Raw genomic sequence first — 21626 nt, 5'->3', positions numbered from 1 at the left:
TACTCCGGTCGGCTCATTGAAATGAATGACATACGGGAGCGCATACGGTCACATACGGGAGCGCGAGCTTTTAGCTCCCTCCTGCCGTATGCGCTCCCGTATGGGACAAAACGTAGTGTGGACCCAGCCTTAGCCGTATTGGATAATGGCACAGTGCCGACCAGTTTCTTTTTATCTTCTTTTGCGTACACATAATGGGGTATTTTAGTAAATACGTTCGTTTAGCAAATTTGCCGCCTCCTCCCGATATTCCTGCTCCTTTCCTCCTCTTGTTGACAGCTCGTTGTCTAGGTTGCAGCCCATTGGACAGATGTTTCATGGCTATTGCTGGCTTGAGAACCAGAAAAATGGGGTGAAACTTAGGCTATATAACTTCCCACTGCTGGCAATAGGCTTCCGCTGCACAGTGCACACTGGATTTTCATATCTATGTTTTAAAATAATTCTAAAAAGTTGCAGTTTTCAGTTTGGCCACTAGGCCTAAAACACAGCTGAGACTTCCTGTTCTGTCTGTGATGACAAGGAGCAGGCTGCTGGAAGGTGACACCAGCAGATAGAGAAGACAAGAGATGAAGAATAGATGAAGCTCACAGCTCAGCCTCCCCCTCCCTATAAAATGACTTCTTCAAAGGTCACAGAGCACGCCCAATAGCCCAATGGGACAGCTGCTGTCTGTTGTTGCCTACGTCCATGGGGCTTGCTGTACAGCATCATTCTTTGTGCTGCTAAAATAGCTCAAGTAAGATGGCTGCCCCCATAATATTGTACAAAAAATTAAATAAAATGGAGGGGGGGGGGGGGGGGGGTTGGGTTACTGCCAGACACACCTGGGGGTTGGTCCACACTTTAAGCCCAATGTTTTATTTCACTGATCCGGCATTTACAAATTCTTAAATGGGTACGCCAGTGCTCCACCGTCATGGCCCTGCCCCTTCCATTCATGTCTATGGGAGGGGCGTGTCTTCGGACACACCCCCTCCCATAGACCTGAATGGAGGAGCGAGACGAGGCGTGGTGTCACGAGGGGGCTGGTGTCACTGCCGCAGGAAAGTTTGTTTAAAACGCAGGTGCTGTGGGAAATTGCGGGGGGGGGGGTGTTGGGGGGTTGGGGGGGCCTCATATTCTCCAAACCAAAATATATATATTATCGTTGAAGTGAAATGGAAATAGAAAAAGATAATTTTGCTAATTTGTTGGTTTTCTTTTCTACGCCATTTACCTTGTGGTTTTGATAACATGTTTTTTTTTTATACTTTAGGCCGCCTGATTACAGTAATACCAGATTTGTATACCGTATATACTCGAGTATAGGCCAAGTTTTTCAGCACGATTTTTCGTGCTGAAAACACCCCCCTCGGCTTATACTCGAGTGAACTCCCCCACCCGCAGTGGTCTTCAACCTGCGGACCTCCAGAGGTTTCAAAACTACAACTCCCAGCAAGCCCGGGCAGCCATCGGCTGTCCGGGCTTGCTGGGAGTTGTAGTTTTGAAACCTCCGGAGGTCCGCAGGTTGAAGACCACTGCGGCCTTCAACATCATCCAGCCCCCTCTCACCCCCTTTAGTTCTGAGTACTCACCTCCGCTCGGCGCTGGTCCGGTGCTGCAGGACTGTCCGGTGAGGAGGTGGTCCGGTGGGATACTGGTTCCGGGCTGCTATCTTCACCGGGGAGGCCTCTTCTAAGCGCTTCGGGCCCGGCCTCAGAATAGTCACGTTGCCGTGACAACGACGCATAGGTGCGTTCATTGCCAACGTACTTCTGCGTCATTGTCAAGGCAACGCCTCTATTCCGGGCCGGAAGCGCGGAGAAGAGGCGCCCCCGGTGAAGATAGCAGCCCGGACCACCTCCCCACCGGACCACCTCCTCACCGGACAGCCCTGCAGGACCGGACCAGCGCCGAGCGGAGGTGAGTACTCAGAACTAAAGGGGGTGAGAGGGGGCTGGATGATGTTGAAGGCCGCAGTGGTCTTCAACCTGCGGACCTCCGGAGGTTTCAAAACTACAACTCCCAGCAAGCCCGGACAGCCGATGGCTGCCCGGGCTTGCTGGGAGTTGTAGTTTTGAAACCTCTGGAGGTCCGCAGGTTGAAGACCACTGAGGGCGAATGATGAGAAGAGGATGATGAAGGGGGGGTGTGGGGATGATGAAGGGGGGTGGGGATGATGAAGGGGGGGGTGTGGGATGATAAGGGGATGATGAAGGGGGGATGTGCGGGATGATAAGGGGATGATGAAGGGGGGATGTGTGGGATGATAAGGGGATGATGAAGGGGGGATGTGCGGGATGATAAGGGGATGATGAAGGGGGGATGTGCGGGATGATAAGGGGATGATGAAGGGGGGATGTGTGGGATGATGACAAGGGGATGATGAAGGGGGGATGTGTGGGATGATAAGGGGATGATGAAGAGGGGATGTGTGGGATGATAAGAGGATGATGAAGGGGGGATGTGTGGGATGATGACAAGGGGATGATGAAGGGGGGATGTGTGGGATGATGACAAGGGGATGATGATGAGGATGTTAATGACGGGTCTGGATGATGACAGGGGGGGATGAGGTATTTCCCACCCTAGGCTTATACTCGAGTCAATAACTTTTCCTGGGATTTTGGGTTGAAATTAGGGGTCTCGGCTTATACTCGGGTCGGCTTATACTCGAGTATATATGGTATTTCCTTTATGTTTTTCTAATTTAAAAACATTTCTGAACTTTTTCAAAAAAATTTAATTGCCATTTTTTTACTCCTGTAGCTTTTTCTTTAAAAAAAAAAAAATTTTTTCGCATACCAGGCTGTATGAGGGCAATTTTTTTGCGCCATAATCTGTTTTTTGTATCAGTACCATTTTGGTATTGATCTGACTTATTAATCGCTTTTTAACTTTTTTTTCTGGGATACTATAAAAATTGCAATTCTGTGCAATTTGTATTATTTTTTTTACATTTACGTCATTTACCATATGGGATACATAATGTTATATTTTAATAGTTCGTACAATTACGCACGCAGCGATAATAAATATGTTTATTATTATTATTATTATGATTATGTTTACATGTTTTTATATAGGAAAAGGGGGTGATTTTAACTTTTAGCATGGAAGGGGTCAATGTGTGTCTTTTTAACTTTTATTAAAACTTTATTTATTTATTTATTTTTTTTTTTTTACACTTTATTAGACTTTTAGGAGGAATCTTTAGATTCCTCATACAGATCAATAGAGCTCTATTGAACTCCATTGATCTGTGTGCTCTGGGATCAATTGATAGAGCCTAGTCCAGCCAGGATCTATCAATGACAGAGCCACAGACACCAGGGAAGCAGAAGTAAGCCCTCTGGCTACCTCTATAGTGGATCTTCCCCCTGCGATTGCGCTGCAGAGGGGCGATCCACCCCACTAGCCCACCAGGGAACATTCACATGTCCCTTTAGATTCCGCTGTCAGCTTTGACAGCGGCAATCTAAAGGGTTAATAGCCCGCCACATGCTGGTTATTAGTGGCAGTGTGAGGTGGAAATTTGGGGAGGAGCGGTCGCAAGTCGGCACGAGTCGCAAATTTCCACCTCACAGCGGCCCCCGGCTACTGAGAATAGCCGGGGGCTGCATAGTATGGAGCGGGCTGGAGTCGGGAGCCCGCTCCATACAGACTGCTGAGCGCAGCCGCGCTTGTCAGGTCCGGCCCTGCCTACCTGAAGCCGGGCTAAGGGCCGGAAAAATTCACCTGCCCGGCGCCCGGAACTGCATGTCCCGGGCATCGGGTGATAGGAATTCCACATCCCTGAATATATATATATATATATGTATATATGTGGGAAGCCTATCAGGCTGAATTTGTGGGAGGGGCTTTGGCTATTTAACATCCATCGGCCCCTCCCTCTGGGCGTATGCTGGGTTGGCGAAATTGCGGGGGTTCTTTCGTTGCGTACGCTGGGTCAGGTGTGTGGTGGTGCAGGTAAGTGCCGGGTGACCGGCAGGTTTCTTACTGGGGCCCTGGTCTGTTGCTATTGCTCCCCTCGTTTGGCGGGCAGGCTCCGGCACCCAGCGTGTTATGTTAGGCGGCGCTCCGTCGGTGCAGCGCATGCCCGGGCTGGCCGCAGCGTATACGGTCTCTGGGTCCAGCAGCAGCTGGCGGCATGGCAAGCGCGGGGAGACGCGACCCACGTGGGTCTCCCTGTGCCGGCGTCTCACGTGCAACACGGGGCTCTGAACGGGCGGAGTCACAGCATGCCAGTGAGCCGACGGTATAGCTCCACGGATGGCCAGCAGGTGGCGCTGAAAAAAAAAAAAAAAAAAAAAGGTGTGTGTGTGAGGAAATGTTAGGCTTACAGAGAGTATTGGTACCATACAGTAATAGGGGCTGGCTCATGGTGCACCGGTGTCAGGCCACGGTTCCTGACACATGCACTATCACAGACAAGGGGCAGCTTGTAAAGTTTATAATACGATAATTCATATCACTGTGGCTCGGTTTAGGGGGGGGGGTGGTCATGCATATCGGGGTAACGGGTCAGAAGCGTGGGGTTGGGGTAGTTTCAGGCATAGGGGGGGGGGGGGTAAGGGGGGGTCAGCAGGTATGGGGTCAGAGGTAGTAGGTGGCACGTAAACCATATGGTTAGTACACTGTTAGTTTCTCTTGCAGTTTAGGTGGGCTGTATCCAGTTAGGTGGTCGTTACGTTCCTGGTCATTGCAAATTCGGCTACGGTCAGTACCAACCGTACGGCGGTTGTTCATGTTATTTATTCACGTTTCACGGTGGTCATCACTTTCGCTAGCAGACGCTAGTTCACGTCATTTCAGTCAAATGCTTGATACTCCTGTTACATTAGTTAAGGTTACGCACTACTGCTGTTACACATAGGCCCTGAATTACTGTATATCTGACTCGACATGTCAGATAGGGTTCAAGGCGTCATTGCTACTGTCACGCATACAGTGCATTTCGTTTACACAGGTAGTGGTCACTGCGATCTTGACTCTTCTTCAAGGGTGACCACTCGCCTGCGGTGGTTGCTGACACGTCTTCAGAGCCATCGCTAGTTAGTTAGAAACGGTGCACACTGTAATCTTGACTCGCAGTCAGGATGTGTTCACGGTTTAATTATTCATGACTATACGCGTCATGCACACATTCTCGGTCAGACACACGGTCAGGCCTCGTTTCATACTATTCAGGTGGTACTCTGGGGTCGCACTGGCACTACGGTCAGCACTCTTGGGTTCGGCCACATTTCACGGGCAGTCTGCAGCTGTAAGCTAACATTAAGTATGTATTCGGTTGTTTGCAGGGTTACAGTCGATTTGCTGTTCGTTCAGACGTCTTACTGTTGTGTTACAGTGGTGGTAAGGTCAGTCAGTACTCAGCGAGGGGGGTACACGTTTCTCATATCTGGTGACTCACGATTACCGTTTTGTTTCCCCGGCACCCGTTACGGCCCGGACAGGTCATGTCTCACGTGTCAGACATAGAGGACCCGATGTCCATCCCTGATACACCAGCTAGAAGCTCCGTGCGAGGGACGCCCTCCTCTGCAGCTTACAGGGCTTGGACGATCCCTAAATTGATGGAGGAGTTGCGCAAGAGAGCAATTCCATTTCCAGCAACCGCCCGAAAAGCAGAGTTGTACAAACTCCTCATGGCGGATCAGGGGGCTGGCGACAGTCAGGAGGGGACCTCGAGCCAGTCCACCCTCTCTGAACTGCATGCAATGATGACTTCCATGTTGGGCAGGCTGGATTCTCTGGAGAGAAGGGGCATTCAGGGGCCTCCAGCTCCAGCAGTATTGCAGGCGCCAACGCCTACACAGATGTCTGCCCCTGTTCCGGTAGGCAACCTAGGTAGGCGCTCTGGGCCACCAAGGGTGTCACCAGTCCATTTTGTCCCAGCGGCCCTGAGGAAAGACATACTGGAAGGGAAGGACATCAATTTGGCGGCCCTGTTGCTATCTGCCTTTGACGTTGAGGACACTAGAACGGTAGCATGCGCTGACTTATCTGTTGTCCTTAAGAGTAAGGACACCAGGCTGAAACGGAAGCTAAATATCCACGAGTTTGTCATTGCCTTCAGCAAATACAGGGAGGTGATATGCTCAGCCAGGCCGGAGCGCAGAGAGGAGCTCGACCTGTATTTGCTGAGGGTTACGGAATATGCTTACAAATACGGTGGTACCCATTTCTACGATTATCATAGAAGTTTCTCAGCCATGGCAGCGGCGGCCTTCAGCCAAGATGGGTATCTCACAGACTGGAGCATCGAAGATTCACAGATGTTCTGCAGCCACTTCGCAAATCTCAAATTCCCCGCATGTGCCGCCTGTCAATCAATCACGCATACTACGGCGTGGTGTGTAGGGCTGGCTCAACAGGGCGAGCAGGGCACTATCAGACCGTCCACTTCCACGGACAGTTTCAGCAGGTCCGCACCTGCCGTGGATAAGTTGGGCCGTCCAGTACACTACCTCGGAGGCTCACAAATTTGTAACAACTATAACATGTCTTCGTGCAACTTCAGCAATTGCAGGTTATTACACGTCTGCTTCTACTGCTTCAGGGCACATCCGGGCTCTGCTTGTAGGCAGAAAGGGCCAGCATGACTAGGCGGGGTACGTACCCCAGTCCTGGCCGCTCTGCTCGCGGATCACCCGGACCCAGATTGGGTCCAATGGTTGATTAATAGTTTTGTTAGAGGCTTCCACGCCGGCATGGTCACACTGCCGCAGGCCACATTTGAATGCGACAATCTGTTGTCTGCCGTAAACGATCCCGCTGTTGTCACTGAATTAATAAATGCTGAGCTAATGAAAGGTTATATGATTGGCCCCTTGTTAGTTTCTCCATTCAGGTCTTGGAGGGTCAGTCCGGTAGGGGTGGTAACAGGCAAGTTCAATGGGAAAAAGAGACTGATATTTGACTTGTCGGCTCCTCATGGGTCACGTATTCCCAGTATCAACTCTCTCATTCCATCCGAGGAGTTTAGCATGCATTATTCTTCCATAGACCAGGCTATTCAGGTCATCTTGGCGCTCGGCCCAGGGACTTGGATGGCGAAGGCGGATATCACTGACGCCTTCAAGTTGCTGCCATTGCACAGGGACCAGTGGCAATGGTTTGGGCTCAAATGGCAAGGGGCATATTACTTTGCTTCCAAGTTGACGTTCGGATGCAAGAGCAGCCCGTGGCTGTTTGACCAACTGGCCCAGGCATTGCACTGGCTGCTGGATAATGTCTCTGGATGCAGCCAGGTCATCCATTACTTGGATGACTTTCTTCTGCTCAGTCGCCCGAGGGAAGAGCCGGACCAGTTGGTCAGATTGCTAAAACTGTTCACTGATATTGGGGTGCCAGTGTCTCCCAAGAAAACGGTCGGTCCAACTAAGTGTCTCACCTTTCTGGGAGTAATCCTAGATTCAGTCGCAATGCAAGTCAGCTTGCCCACTGACAAACTCAACCGTATCAGAGACACTATTCATAAGTACACGGTCTCACAGGTCACGACCAAGGGCGAGTTGCAGAGCTTGCTGGGAATGCTGGCATTTGCTATGCGAGCAATCCCGCAGGGTAGAGCGTTTGTATCCAGAATATTGTCTTTGCTGCATGGTGTCCCTCATCAACACAGTAGGGTTTGGTTAGATTGTCAAGCCCTGGCTGACCTGAACATGTGGGATAGGTTCATGGCACAATGGAATGGGACGGCCATGTTTGTCCCGCCAGCCTCCGAGTTGTCCCCCAAGATCTGCACTGACGCGTCATCTTCCATCGGTTATGGTGCAGTGTGGGGCAGCAGGTGGATGGCGGGCCAATGGTCCAAGCAGGTAATGGCTCTGGCAGGCTTCAGCAGCACCTCGGCACTCTTTGAGGTTTTCCCCATTGTAGCAGCTGCAGTGACATGGGGCGACAAATGGTCAGGGCAGACGGTGGAGTTTCAGTGTGACAATCAGGCGACAGTTGCCATAGTCAACAAGGGCAGTTCCGGGCATGCTACTGTTATGTCATTCATGCGCAGACTAGTCTGGGTGTCCTTACAACACAATTTCAATTTTGTAGCCAGACACATACCGGGGGCAGACAACACGGCCGCAGATGCTCTGTCCAGAGCTAATTTCAATCTCTTTTCACAGGTGGCTCCGCAAGCAGACGCAGTAGGAACACAACCCCCTTGCCTGGCACAATTAATCTTGGACTGAATCATTACACACAGGTGGCCCGGGAGTTAATGTCGGACGCCTTAGCCCCCAATACCAGGAAGGCCTATCATGCAGCACACGACACCTTCAAGGCATATCTGTCGCAGCATAGTATCCCCTTTTCTTACGACACCACTATCATTCTATCTTTCATCGGTTTTTGCCACTCTTCTCTGCACCTGTCTCATAGCACTATCAAATCTTACCTTTCGGGCATTCAGCATTTCATTTCTTTATCCCACCCAGACAGGCTATCTATCTTATCATCTCAGGCGGTCAAGGCTGCGCTCAGAGGGGTGGTGGCTCGTAGCGCCACAGCGCCAACTCTCAGGAAACCGATCAGCGGCGAGCTGTTCCGAGCCATGTCTGACGCATTAGCCAATAACCCGTTTGGCTTCGAGCGCAGTCTGATAATCAAATCTGCCATTTATCTAGCCTTCTATGGCTTCCTCCGGCCGGGTGAATTTTCATGTGTCAGGCGGGGAGCGACACATCCACAGAAGGCTCATTTAAGGTGGCAGGGTTCTTGGTTCGAAGTTTCACTGTCTGTCACAAAAACTTGTAGGTGGGGGGCGGTGGTTAAGTATTTTCCTTCAGGTAATAACTGGTGCCCGGTGGCAGTGTTGGCACAACTGGTTGAGTTCCTCCATGATAAGCCTCCGGAGTCGCCACTGTTGCCTTTCGGTGGAGGTGCTCTTACCACTTCTCTTTTCACATCGCATGTCCGCACGCTGCTTGGTAATTTAGGACACAACCCCAGAGAGTTCTCAGGGCACTCATTCCGCATAGGAGCAGCATCGGCGCCCTCCAGGCACAAAGTGCCTGTACATGTCATCCAGAAGTTGGGGAGGTGGCGGTCTGATGCATATACCACTTATGTCCCAGATCCCTCAAGGGAAATGGCAGAGGCATTTCAATTTTTGGCACTATAAATAAATGATACTTAATTACCCTAACTGGTGGTGTATTTTTGCCCTCTATAGGCTGACCCTCGACACGGTTTTCAGGCACACCTCAACCGCTGTTCTATGTTATAAGCAGAGTTTTGGGTTTAGGTCTTGGGAAATCTAGTTTCTTGCAGGTGGCCTTGGCAGGAGATAACAGGTAAGCCCATGCACGGTTCAAAGTCCTGACCACAAGTGGGAAGCCTATCAGGCTGAATTTGTGGGAGGGGCTTTGGCTATTTAACATCCATCGGCCCCTCCCTCTGGGCGTATGCTGGGTTGGCGAAACCCACCCTCCTCACCCTTTTCTTCATCACCATACATAAGGGAATGCCCTCTATAGGCTGACCCTCGACGCGGTTTTCAGGCACACCTCAACCGCTGTTCTATGTTATAAGCAGAGTTTTGGGTTTAGGTCTTGGGAAATCTAGTTTCTTGCAGGTGGCCTTGGCAGGAGATAACAGGTAAGCCCATGCACGGTTCAAAGTCCTGACCACAAATATATATATATATATATATATACCAACAATAAGTCCAACAGCACTCACGGGTTCAAGTAAAAAACACAACAGTGTTTATTTAAACCATGTTCAAATGCAACGTTTCAGTGATATCCACCACCTTTTTCAAGCATGCTTGAAAAAGGTGGTGGATATCACTGAAACGTTGCATTTGAACATGGTTTAAATAAACACTGTTGTGTTTTTTACTTGAACCCGTGAGTGCTGTTGGACTTATTGTTGGAATTTATGGATGTGGTCTGCGACTGGGACCACGTTTCTTTCCTATTGCACCCGGATTACTATCTCAAGACTTACAGTGGTTGTGCTGTCCTCCGCCATTTGGAAATATATATATATATATATATATATATATATACACTCACACACACACACTATATATATATATATATATATATATATATATATACACACACACACACACACATTTTATTTTGTTTTTTCGGAAGAACAGGAGAAAGTCCTCTGCAGATACAAACTGGTTTCCTTAATTTATTTCATATTGCAGGTATAAATGCAGTAGAGCACAGTGCAAACAGAGTTGACACATTTCGGGTAGTGTTTGTACCCTTAGTCATACATTTTTGTTATTTTTCGGCTCTATGCTATCAGATCTGACGGCACTTTGCCTTTCTGTGATTGACAGTCACAGATCAGAGATCAGCAGCCATCAGCAGATAATGACCATTATGAGGACACATTAACACATGTCGGGCCCTGTGTAATAAATAGCTTACTATCTGTTACAGCTGGTGAACCAGAGGCAGATGCCACCGGGACGTGGTAACGGGAGACAGATGTCTTTCTCAAGTATTCACAATGATCCCAATTCTCAATTAAAGAGACGCCCCGCGCTTGGGAAGAGGAAGAGAAATGCTGAGTGAGCTGCTCTCGGCTATTTGAGAAACCGCTCCCACATTACAAGGAGCACCTGTTGGGTCCTCACATTCTATCACAAACCCAATGAAGGATGCTGGAGCCGTGCCGAAACCGTCCCTATGTAAACACGACCAGCCTTGTACATTTTGTGTACTGCGATGATCAGATAGAGCTCGGTAAAGTCACACTTGTACTTTCCTAAGGTCCTACCCTATAGGCAGCTATCGTAAAAGAGAGTGCACAAAAGTTTTATGGAAAAGTCAAAGAACTGTCATGAAATAATACAACAGATAGGTTACTAGATAGATAATATGTCGTAAAACAGGGAGAACAGCTTGGAGCTGACGTGGATTTCAAAGTGGGGCACCGGTGGCAGCCGATCACGTGCCCAGTTTATTAAAGCGTACCCGTCAGATCCAACAACATTTTTTTATTTTTAATATATCACTCAGTACCTAATCCTGACCATCTACATCTAATTTTTATGTGTCTAGCACCTTTATTTGTATTTTTATTACACTATTAATTTAGCTCACTAGTCTGAATTCCTCTCAAATGGAGGGGGCGTGGCCTCACTGTGCAGGTCTCCGCCCCCTCCCTCAGTATGCTGTCTGCTCACATCTCCCCTAGCATAAGCAAAACTACAACTCCCAGCATGTCCTCACTGACAGTAGCGGGACACAAGATGACAGTGGGAGGATTTTTCCTCCAGCTCTGAGCCCTGCACTCACAGCTGTCAATCAAGGAAGTGTGTCCATGACATAGGTGATGACGCATGGACACAGCAGGACTAGTATGTGTCCAGGCAGGCGGGGGGGGGGAGGGGCAGTTGTTTGACTGGATTTTTCAGTATGAAATACTGAAAATTTTCTAATGAAAGCAATTGAAAAACCTATTGGTTATACATGCTATACAACATATCAAAAGTTTTTGTATCTGCCAGTGCCCATTTAAGAGTCGTTTCTGGCGATTCAATGCAAAGGGGATCTAAAAAGCCCTTATTAGTATATACCCTCTATATATTAAACATATGCATTCCTTACGGGACTCTATGGGATGGAAGAGTGCAGTCTACTGTGCTATTCCATACCTTTTCGTTTGCAGTACACTGAAGTACATTGGCAAGATGAAGGCCAAAAGGACATTGTCTTGGCTTTATCTGGTAAGGCATGTACTGTGGGAGCTTTTCCAGGATGCCCAGTAAACATTAATAAAAAGGTGATGCAAACAGTCCCTTATTTGCACAGATAGCACTGCATTTCCTGTTTCACCCTGTAAATGATGTAGGCACAGATAGTACTGGCTCCCTATCTCTCCCTGTAAATTATATAGGCACAGATTGTACTGGAAATATCTATCTCCCTTTAAATTATATAGGCACAGATTGTACTGGATCCCTATCTCTCCCTGTAAATTATATAGGCACAGATTGTACTGGATCCCTATCTCTCCCTGTATATTATATAGGCACAGACTGTTCTGGTTCCCTATCTCTCCCTGTAAAGGATGTAGTCACAGATAGTACTGCCCCTCTCTCACCCCAGCAAATAATGTGGGCAATTGTGGTACTGGGCAATTGTGGTACCACGACTTTCTCTGTAAATGATGTTAACTCAAATAGTATTGCCTCTTGAGTCTCCCTTTAAAAGATGTCGACAAAGATAGTACTGCCTAGCTGACTTTCCCTGTATAATATGGAAACACAGATATTACTGGCTCCCTAACTCTCCCTGTAAATGATGCAGACAGAGATACCAAGGCCTTCCTACCACCCCCTATAAATGATGTACGTACAGATAGTACTGCCCCTCTCCCCTTTAATGATGTAGGCACTTATTGTACTGCGTTCCTGACTCTCCCTGTAAATGATATAAACACAGATAGTACTATCTCCCTGTACAATCCTTTAAATTATATAGGCACAGATAGAGCTGCGAGTCTTCCTCTGAATATTTTTTCTGAAACAGAGAGCACAGCCTTATTCTTCCTCATGTAATGTGATTTATGTACAGATAGAACTGCACTGTATTAAAGGGATACTCCGCCTCTAGACATCTTATCCCCTATCCAAAGAATAGGAGATAAGACGTCTGATCGTGGGTGGTCCTGCCGCTTGGATCACTGCCACAATCTCAATGCAGCACCCGACAATCTAAACAGTATGTTAAGAACTCTGGGTTTCCGCGGCGGGAGATGTGACGTCATGCCATGCACCGTCGTGACGTCATACCACACCCCCTCCATTCATGTCTATGGGAGGGAGCGTGACAATAGTCACGCACCCTCCCACAGACATGAATGGAGGGGGTATGGCGTGACGACTTGAGGGGGCATGGTATAATGTCACATTTCCCACCGTGGGAACCCAGCTTTTTAAACATACCGTTTAGAATACCGGGTGCTGCACAGAGATCGCGGGGGTCCCAGTGTCAGGACCCCCACGATCGGATGTCTAGGGGCAGAGTACCCCTTTAAAGGGGTACTTTGGCGCTTAGACATCTTATCCCCTATTCAAAGGATAGGGGATAAGATGCCTGATCGCAGGGGTCCGGCCGCTGGGGACCCCCGTGATCTTGCACGCCGCAACCCGTTAAAATCAGTCCCCGGAGCGTGTTTGCTCCGGGTCTGATTACTGTCGATCACAGGGCCGGAGCATTGTGATGTCACGGCTCCGCCCCCGTGTGATGTCATGCTCCGCCCCCTCAATGCAAGCCTATGGGACTTGCATTGAGGGGTCGGAGCATGACGTCACATGGGGCGGAGTCGTGACATCACGATCTTCCGTTCCCGTGGTCGGGAGCCAGAACCTCCAGCGCTGACGGAAGCAGATAAAGGCGGGTGCTGCATGCTATATTGCGGGGGGGTCCCCAGCGGCAGGGCCCCCGCGATCAGACATCTTATCCCCTATCCTTTGGATAGGGGATAAGATGTCTAGGGGTGGAGTACATCTTTAATGACATAAAACAGATAGTACTGGCTCCCTGTTTTCTTCTAGTATAGATGCAAATGGTGCAGTAGGCTTCTTGCTGTTCCGAAGGTCCATTCTGTCATCAACGTGATATAAGAGATTCATCATATTTGCAACTCTCTAACACAGTTAGATTTTGTAGGGGAAAAAAGAAACATTACCTGCTTTTCCTTTCAATCAGTATAGCCACATAAGATGCAGGCAAAGCAGCACCGAACCCCGGACTCCAGAAGTAAAATTTTCCCAGAATCTTCCTGCAATGGAAAATTACAATTAATAGATATAATGCTCAAATCTACTGCCAAGCTAGCAGATATTGTTACACAACACATAGGCTGCTAGGTAATGATAGAGTTAAAAACCATATGCAACACTGATTTTCATGGGTCGGACAGGGATGCAGGTCATTTCTCCTAAAACAATGGTTCTTTGTAGGAAGCAACCTCTGTAAACATGGTTCTTTATGGCTGGGACCCAGGACAATCACTGTAAATGTTCTCCATCTTTTCCCCAGAATGGAAACATTTTATCACAAAGGGAATGGTAAAAGTTTATTAAAGCACCTGTATTTCTCACTAACATAAAAGGAAAAAAAAAAAAAAGATAAATGTATATACACACACATACTGTGTATGTATATATTTATGCAGTGCACAATACAACTACAATGAAGGGGACACAAAAACTTGATAAAAGTATAGCAATGTGTTATAATACGGTATTATACATACATTGTCATAATAAAGTATTATACAGTAATTTATTCTTGTGCTAGCAAATAACGAAGAGGGGGTGCTATGTAACTCTGATGTCGGTACAGATAGTACTACCTTCCTGTTTCTGTCTGCAATTGATGCAGGTGCAGATTATACTGCCTCTGACTTTTTCTATAAATCATGTAGGTTCAGACAGTACTCTCTCCACTCTCTATAAATCATGAAGGTACAGATAGTACTCTCTCCACTCTCTATTTATAAATCATGTAGGTACAGATAGTACTCTCTCCACTCTCTATAAATCATGAAGGTAAAGATAGTACTCTCTCCACTCTCTATTTATAAATCATGTAGGTGCAGATAGTACTCTCTCCACTCTCTATCTATAAATCATGTAGGTACAGATAGTACTCTCTCCACTCTCTATCTATAAATCATGTAGGTACAGATAACTCTCTCCACTCTCTATTTATAAATCATGTAGGTGCAGATAGTACTCTCTCCACTCTCTATAAATCATGTAGGTGCAGATAGTACTCTCTCCACTCTCTATCTATAAATCACGTAGGTACAGATAGCACTCTCTCCACTCTCTATTTATAAATCATGAAGGTACAGATAGCACTCTCTCCACTCTCTATTTATAAATCATGAAGGTACAGATAATACTCTCTCCACTCTCTATTTATAAATCATGTAGGTGCAGATAGTACTCTCTCCCCTCTCTATCTATAAATCATGTAGGTACAAATAGTACTCTCTTCACTCTCTATCTATAAATCATGTAAGTACAGATAATACCCTCTCCACCCTCTATTTATAAATCATGTAGGTACAGACAGTACTCTCTACACTCTCTATCTATAAATCATGTAGGTGCAGATAATACTCTCTCCACTCTCTATCTATAAATTGTGTAAGTACAGATAATACTCTCTCCACTCTATCTATTAATCTTGTAGGTAGATGCAAATCATAAAATGTATCTTGTAGGTACAAATAGTACTCTCTCCACTCTCTATCTATAAATCATGTAGGTACAGATAGTACTCTCTCCACTCTCTATAAATCATGTAGGTACAGATAGTACTCTCTCCATTCTCTATCTATAAATCATGTAGGTACAGATAACTCTCTCCACTCTCTATCTATAAATCATGTAAGTACAGATAATACTCTCTCCATTCTATCTATAAATTATGTAGGTACAGACATTACTCTCTCCACCCTCTATCTATAAATCATGTAGGTACAGATAGTACTCTCTCCACTCTCTATTTATAAATCATGTAGGTACAGATAGTACTCTCTCCACTCTCTATTTATAAATCATGTAGGTACAGATAGTACTCTCTCCACTCTCTATCTATAAATCATGTAGGTACAGATAACTCTCTCCACTCTCTATCTATAAATCATGTAAGTACAGATAGTACTCTCTCCACTCTCTATCTATAAATTATGTAGGTACAGACATTACTCTCTCCACCTTCTATCTATAAATCATGTAGGTACAGATAATACTCTCTCCCCTCTCTATCTATAAATCATGTAGGTATAAATAGTACTCTCTCCACTCTCTATCTATAAATCATGTAGGTACAGATAATACTCTCTCCCCTCTCTATCTATAAATCATGTAGGTACAGATAATACTCTCTCCCCTCTCTATCTATAAATCATGTAGGTACAGATAATACTCTCTCCCCTCTCTATCTATAAATCATGTAGGTACAGATAGTACTCTCTCCACTCTCTATCTATAAATCATGTAGGTACAGATAATACTCTCTCCACTCTCTATAAATCATGTAGGTACAGATAGTACTCTCTCCACTCTCTATAAATCATGTAGGTACAGATAATACTCTCTCCACTCTCTATAAATCATGTAGGTACAGATAATACTCTCTCCACTCTCTATAAATCATGTAGGTACAGATAGTACTCTCTCCACTCTCTATAAATCATGTAGGTACAGATAATACTCTCTCCACTCTCTATAAATCATGTAAGTACAGATAATACTCTCTCCACTCTCTATCTATATATCATGTAGGTACAGACAGTACTCTCTCCACTCTCTATCTATAAATAATGTAGGTACAGATAATACTCTTGCCACTCTCTATCTATAAATCATGTAGGTACAAATAGTACTCTCTCCACTCTCTATCTATAAATCATGTAGGTACAGATAGTACTCTCTCCACTCTCTATCTATAAATCATGTAGGTACAGATAATACTCTCTCCCCTCTCTATCTATAAATCATGTAGGTACAGATAGTACTCTCTCCACTCTCTATAAATCATGTAGGTAGGTACAGACAGTACTCTCTCCACCCTCTATCTATAAATAATGTAGGTACAGATAATACTCTCTCCACTCTCTATCTATAAATCATGTAGGTACAAATAGTACTCTCTCCACTCTATCTATAAATCATGTAGGTACAGTTTCCAGTCTCTCTCTATAAATAATGCCTCTCTGTTGTCCCCTGTAAATGCTGTATGCCTACCTTCACTCCGGGCAGTGCATGGCTATTCATTTGTATCAGTGTCTTAAAGACTCTAATACAAATAAATGTGGGGGAAGTGGATATCTCATGCAGCAGGAGGTCCGAATGAATGCGGCCACGGTTCGGATTTGGATGGTTGTCCGCCAGTACAGTACCACTGCTGTAGGTCCTGATAGCACTGCATCTGTGTCTCTATCTATAAATAATGCAGGTACAGATAATACTGCATCCCCGTCTGTCGCTATATTGTAGATACCGATAGCACTGTATCCAGTCTCTCTCTCTCTATTTACAGTATAATGCCTCCCTGTTGTTCCATGTAAATGCTGTACGTACTGAATCTGATAGTACTGCCTCTGTGTCTCTCACTATAATAATATAGGTACAGATAGTACTGCCTCCAGTCTCTATATATAATGCTTCCCTGTTGTTCCCTGTAAATGCTGTAGGTATTGATAGCACTGCCTCTAAATCTCAGTTTATAAATAATGCAGGCACAGATAGTACCGCCTCCCTGTCTTTCTCTGTAAATGATGAGGTACAGATAGTACTTTCTCATTATCTCTCACTGTAAGTTATGTAGGTACAGAAAGCACTGCCTCTGTGGCTCACCCTAAATGATGTAGCAATACTGTACATACTGTAAACTCCCTCCACATTTCAACCGGTAAATGATGTAGGCACAGATAGTACTACCTCCTCATTGGTGTATACAATGTAGGCACAGACAGTACTCTCTATCTCTCTCCAAGAAAATTACATAGACACAGAGAGTACGGTCTTTCTGTAAATGATGTAGGCATAAAGAGTACCCCCAACACTTCACTATAAATTATATAGGCACAGAGAGTACTGTAAATTATGTAGGCGTAGAGTATCGCCCTCCTCCCTTCTCTGTAAATTGCATAGGTACAGAGAATACTATCTACTCTCTTTGTAAATGATGCTGGTATAGCGAGGTCTGCCTCTTTGTCTCTCTCTGTAAATGATTTAAAGGGGTACTCCGGTGAAAACCTTTTTTCTTTTAAATCAGCTGGTGGCAGAAAGTTAAACATATTTGTAAATTACTTCTATTAAAAAATCTTAATCCTTCCTGTACTTATTAGCTGCTGAATACTACAGAGGAAATTATTTTCTTTTTGGAATGCTCTCTGATGACATCACGATCACAGTTCTCTCTGCTGATGTTATTATAATAATAATAATAACGCTTTATTTATTGTTGTCCTTAGTGGGATTTGAACCCAAGTCCCCAGCAATGCCCTTAACATACATCTGCTATGCATGGTTGCTAAAATGGACAGAGATGTCAGCAGAGAGCACTGTGTTCGTGATGTCATCAGTGTTCCAAAAAGAAAGGAATTTCCTCTGGAGCATTCAGCAGCTAATAAGTACTGGAAGGATTAAGATTTTTTTAATAGAAGTAATTTACAAAATATGTTTAACTTTCTGCCACCAGTTGATTTAAAAGAAAAAATATTTTCACCGGAGTACCCCTTTAAGCTCAGACAGTGATGCATCCTTTTCATTCCCTGTAAATGATGTATGCACAGATAGTACTCCCTTCCTATTCCTCTTTGTAAAGCAGCTACCGTATATACTCGAGTATAAGCCGAGTTTTTCAGCACGATTTTTCGTGCTGAAAACACCCCCCTCGGCTTATACTCGAGTGAACTCCCCCACCCGCAGTGGTCTTCAACCTGCGGACCTCCAGAGGTTTCAAAACTACAACTCCCAGCAAGCCCGGGCAGCCATCGGCTGTCCGGGCTTGCTGGGAGTTGTAGTTTTGAAACCTCCGGAGGTCCGCAGGTTGAAGACCACTGCGGCCTTCAACATCATCCAGCCCCCTCTCACCCCCTTTAGTTCTGTGTACTCACCTCCGCTCGGCGCTGGTCCGGTCCTGCAGGGCTGTCCGGAGAGGAGGTGGTCCGGTGGCATAGTGGTTCCGGGCCGCTATCTTCACCGGGGGCGCCTCTTCTAAGCGCTTCGGGCCCGGCCTCAGAATAGTCACGTTGCCGTGACAACGACGCAGAGGTGCGTTCATTGCCAACGTACTTCTGCGTCATTGTTAAGGCAACGCCTCTATTCCGGGCCGGAAGCGCGGAGAAGAGGCGCCCCCGGTGAAGATGGCAGCCCCGACCACCTCCTCACCGGACCACCTCCTCACCGGACAGCCCTGCAGGACCGGACCAGCGCCGAGCGGAGGTGAGTACTCAGAACTAAAGGGGGGGAGAGGGGGCTGGATGATGTTGAAGGCCGCAGTGGTCTTCAACCTGCGGACCTCCGGAGGTTTCAAAACTACAACTCCCAGCAAGCCCGGACAGCCGATGGCTGCCCGGGCTTGCTGGGAGTTGTAGTTTTGAAACCTCTGGAGGTCCGCAGGTTGAAGACCACTGAGGGCGAATGATGAGAAGAGGATGATGAAGGGGGGGGGGGGTGTGGGGATGATGAAGGGGGGTGGGGATGATGAAGGGGGGGGTGTGGGATGATTACAAGGGGATGATGAAGGGGGGATGTGTGGGATGATAAGGGGATGATGAAGGGGGGATGTGCGGGATGATAAGGGGATGATGAAGGGGGGATGTGTGGGATGATGACAAGGGGATGATGAAGGGGGGATGTGTGGGATGATAAGGGGATGATGAAGGGGGGATGTGTGGGATGATAAGGGGATGATGAAGGGGGGATGTGTGGGATGATGACAAGGGGATGATGATGAGGATGTTAATGACGGGTCTGGATGATGACAGGGGGGGATGAGGTATTTCCCACCCTAGGCTTATACTCGAGTCAATAACTTTTCCTGGGATTTTGGGTTGAAATTAGGGGTCTCGGCTTATACTCGGGTCGGCTTATACTCGAGTATATACGGTACATTAAATGTTAAACGGCCTCCATTGCTATTTTTTTTTATTTAATTTTTTAAGTTATTAGGTACACGTAGTACTTCTTCTTTGTCTCTCCCTGTGTAGACAGTCTTGCTAAAATCAATAACCAATGAAAACAGGAACTTTCTTATAGAAAAATCAATGGGAAGAAGAAAAAAAAAAAGGCTGCCCAGCTCGGAAACCGAAAGCTGAAAATCTCCAAAGAAGTAGCTTTCACTGTACTTAAGATTGGGTTTGTACATTTTCGACAATGCCTTTTTATTAAAATGGTCTCTCTACATCAGTGGTCTCAAACTGTGGCCCACCAGATGTTGCAAAACTTCAACTCCCAGCATGCCCGGACAGCCAACGGCTGTCCGGGCATGCTGGGAGTTGAGGTTTCGCAACATCTGGAGGGTCACAGTTTGAGACCACTGGTCTAATAGGACAATCTAGGCCTGGCCCGACTCCCCAAAGTCCCCAAGCAAAGTCCCACTAGTCAAAAGGATGTAGAAGGTAACTAATGACTGATGTTATTGACAGTGATGTTTCCATAGAAGCTTCCTATTTCATCCTGTTACCGATTTATTCAAAAAAGGAAAGAAAAAAAAAAAGGTTAGAAAATCTGACGTTGAGTAAAACCGTGTAAACTTTGAAGGGTCTACTAAGGTCCCCTGGACCGGAGAGAAATCCTATAGACTAAGTAAAGAGGTACAGGCACGCTATAGGTCTCGGTACACTCGGAAACCTTAATCCAAGGCAGCTGTTCTTCATTACGCTCTGAGCCTCAGACTTTACTAGGAATTTTGCAGGCGTTTTCCGAGCCTCCGCCATCGCTCCCCTGTCCTGATATTGGTTATTTTCATTATTTTGAGAAACGCCAATCAGTGGATGTCGCGGTCCAAGGTGAACGATCGCGAGCGAGGAGGAGGAGGTTGGTGAAAGGAAGCCTATTGAGTTACGGTTTTATCAAGTGTGTTACATTGCATAACTAGGAAAACACATGTGTCTGGATCATCTGGTTCAGTGTACAAGGCACAGGCCCGGGTTCCTGCTTCTGGAACATTTATCTAGCATTTTTACTACTTCCTCTTTATGGCTACAACCACAATACCATAGGACTACTACAGCGCAAAGTCATCTCATCTGCAAAAATTTAACAGGGATACTAAATGTTGGAAGGAATAAAGAAGAAAAAATATAAGAATTTGTGTCAGGAGAAGTAAGGTTTCTACTACCTCTCAGCCAAAGACAAAACCGCCTTAGTTTTGGACCTATCCTTGAAGGAGAAGTTTTGTGGCCAAAACGTATCCCCTTTCCGCAGGATAGAGGATAAGTTTTAGGGGATTCGAATGCTGGGGCCCCCCTGTGATCTCCTGTATAGAGCCCCGGCTCTCCTCCACAACGGCGCATCACGATCCCCGCCCGAAGCGGAGGCCACCACTCCCCCTCCATATAGCTCTATGAGAGAGCTGTTCGGCAATCTTCGGCTTTCCCATAGAGCTATATAGAGGGGGTGTGGTGGCCCCCCCCGCTTCGGGTGGGGGTCTTGACGCGCTGCTGTGGAGGAGAGCCGGGGTTCTATACAGGAGATCGCAAGGGGGCCCCAGCGCTCTAAAACATATCCTCTATCCTGCGGATAGAGGATATATTTTTGTCCATGATACTTCTTCTTTAAGTTGCCACTGTCATTTCAACGAATCTCCCTCCACTTGATAGCCTATGTGATTTCTAACATATTTCTAAAACACTTAATTTATTTAAAAAAATTACTCCTTACCCTAGAAAAAGTGTCCTAAAGTCGTGGCCATTAGGTGTCTCACTTCTCTGCATACTGCTGTCCACTGCCTGTTGTTAGGGAAATTCTGCCTCTAGCAGAAGAGAAACAGAAAACTGAAAACGAGAAGTGGGGGCGGGGCTTAGCTAGTGCCATGTACAGGAAAGACTGAGAGCCAGGGCTGTGTACCTGTAATCTGTGAGCTTCTCTGCCTTCTCCAGAGGGTCCACAGCTCTGTACATTGTGTAGTTGC

At 46.4% G+C, this 21626-nt stretch overlaps 1 protein-coding gene across 1 annotated transcript in view; it reads right to left on the bottom strand.

Annotated features, from left to right (window-relative positions):
• TMEM135 (transmembrane protein 135) overlaps positions 1 to 21626 on the bottom strand; it is a 455209-nt gene that overhangs the window by 363436 nt on the left and 70147 nt on the right. The window contains exon 3 of the mRNA XM_056561396.1: positions 13654 to 13746. Coding sequence (XP_056417371.1) covers positions 13654 to 13746 — 93 coding nt within the window. The remainder of the gene's footprint in view (positions 1 to 13653; positions 13747 to 21626) is intronic.

The sequence above is a fragment of the Hyla sarda genome, chromosome 2 (genome assembly GCF_029499605.1).
Source record: "Hyla sarda isolate aHylSar1 chromosome 2, aHylSar1.hap1, whole genome shotgun sequence".
NCBI lineage: Eukaryota > Metazoa > Chordata > Amphibia > Anura > Hylidae > Hyla > Hyla sarda.
The sequence above is the reverse complement of the archived record's forward strand: the minus strand, read 5'-3'. Positions and strand labels throughout refer to the sequence as shown.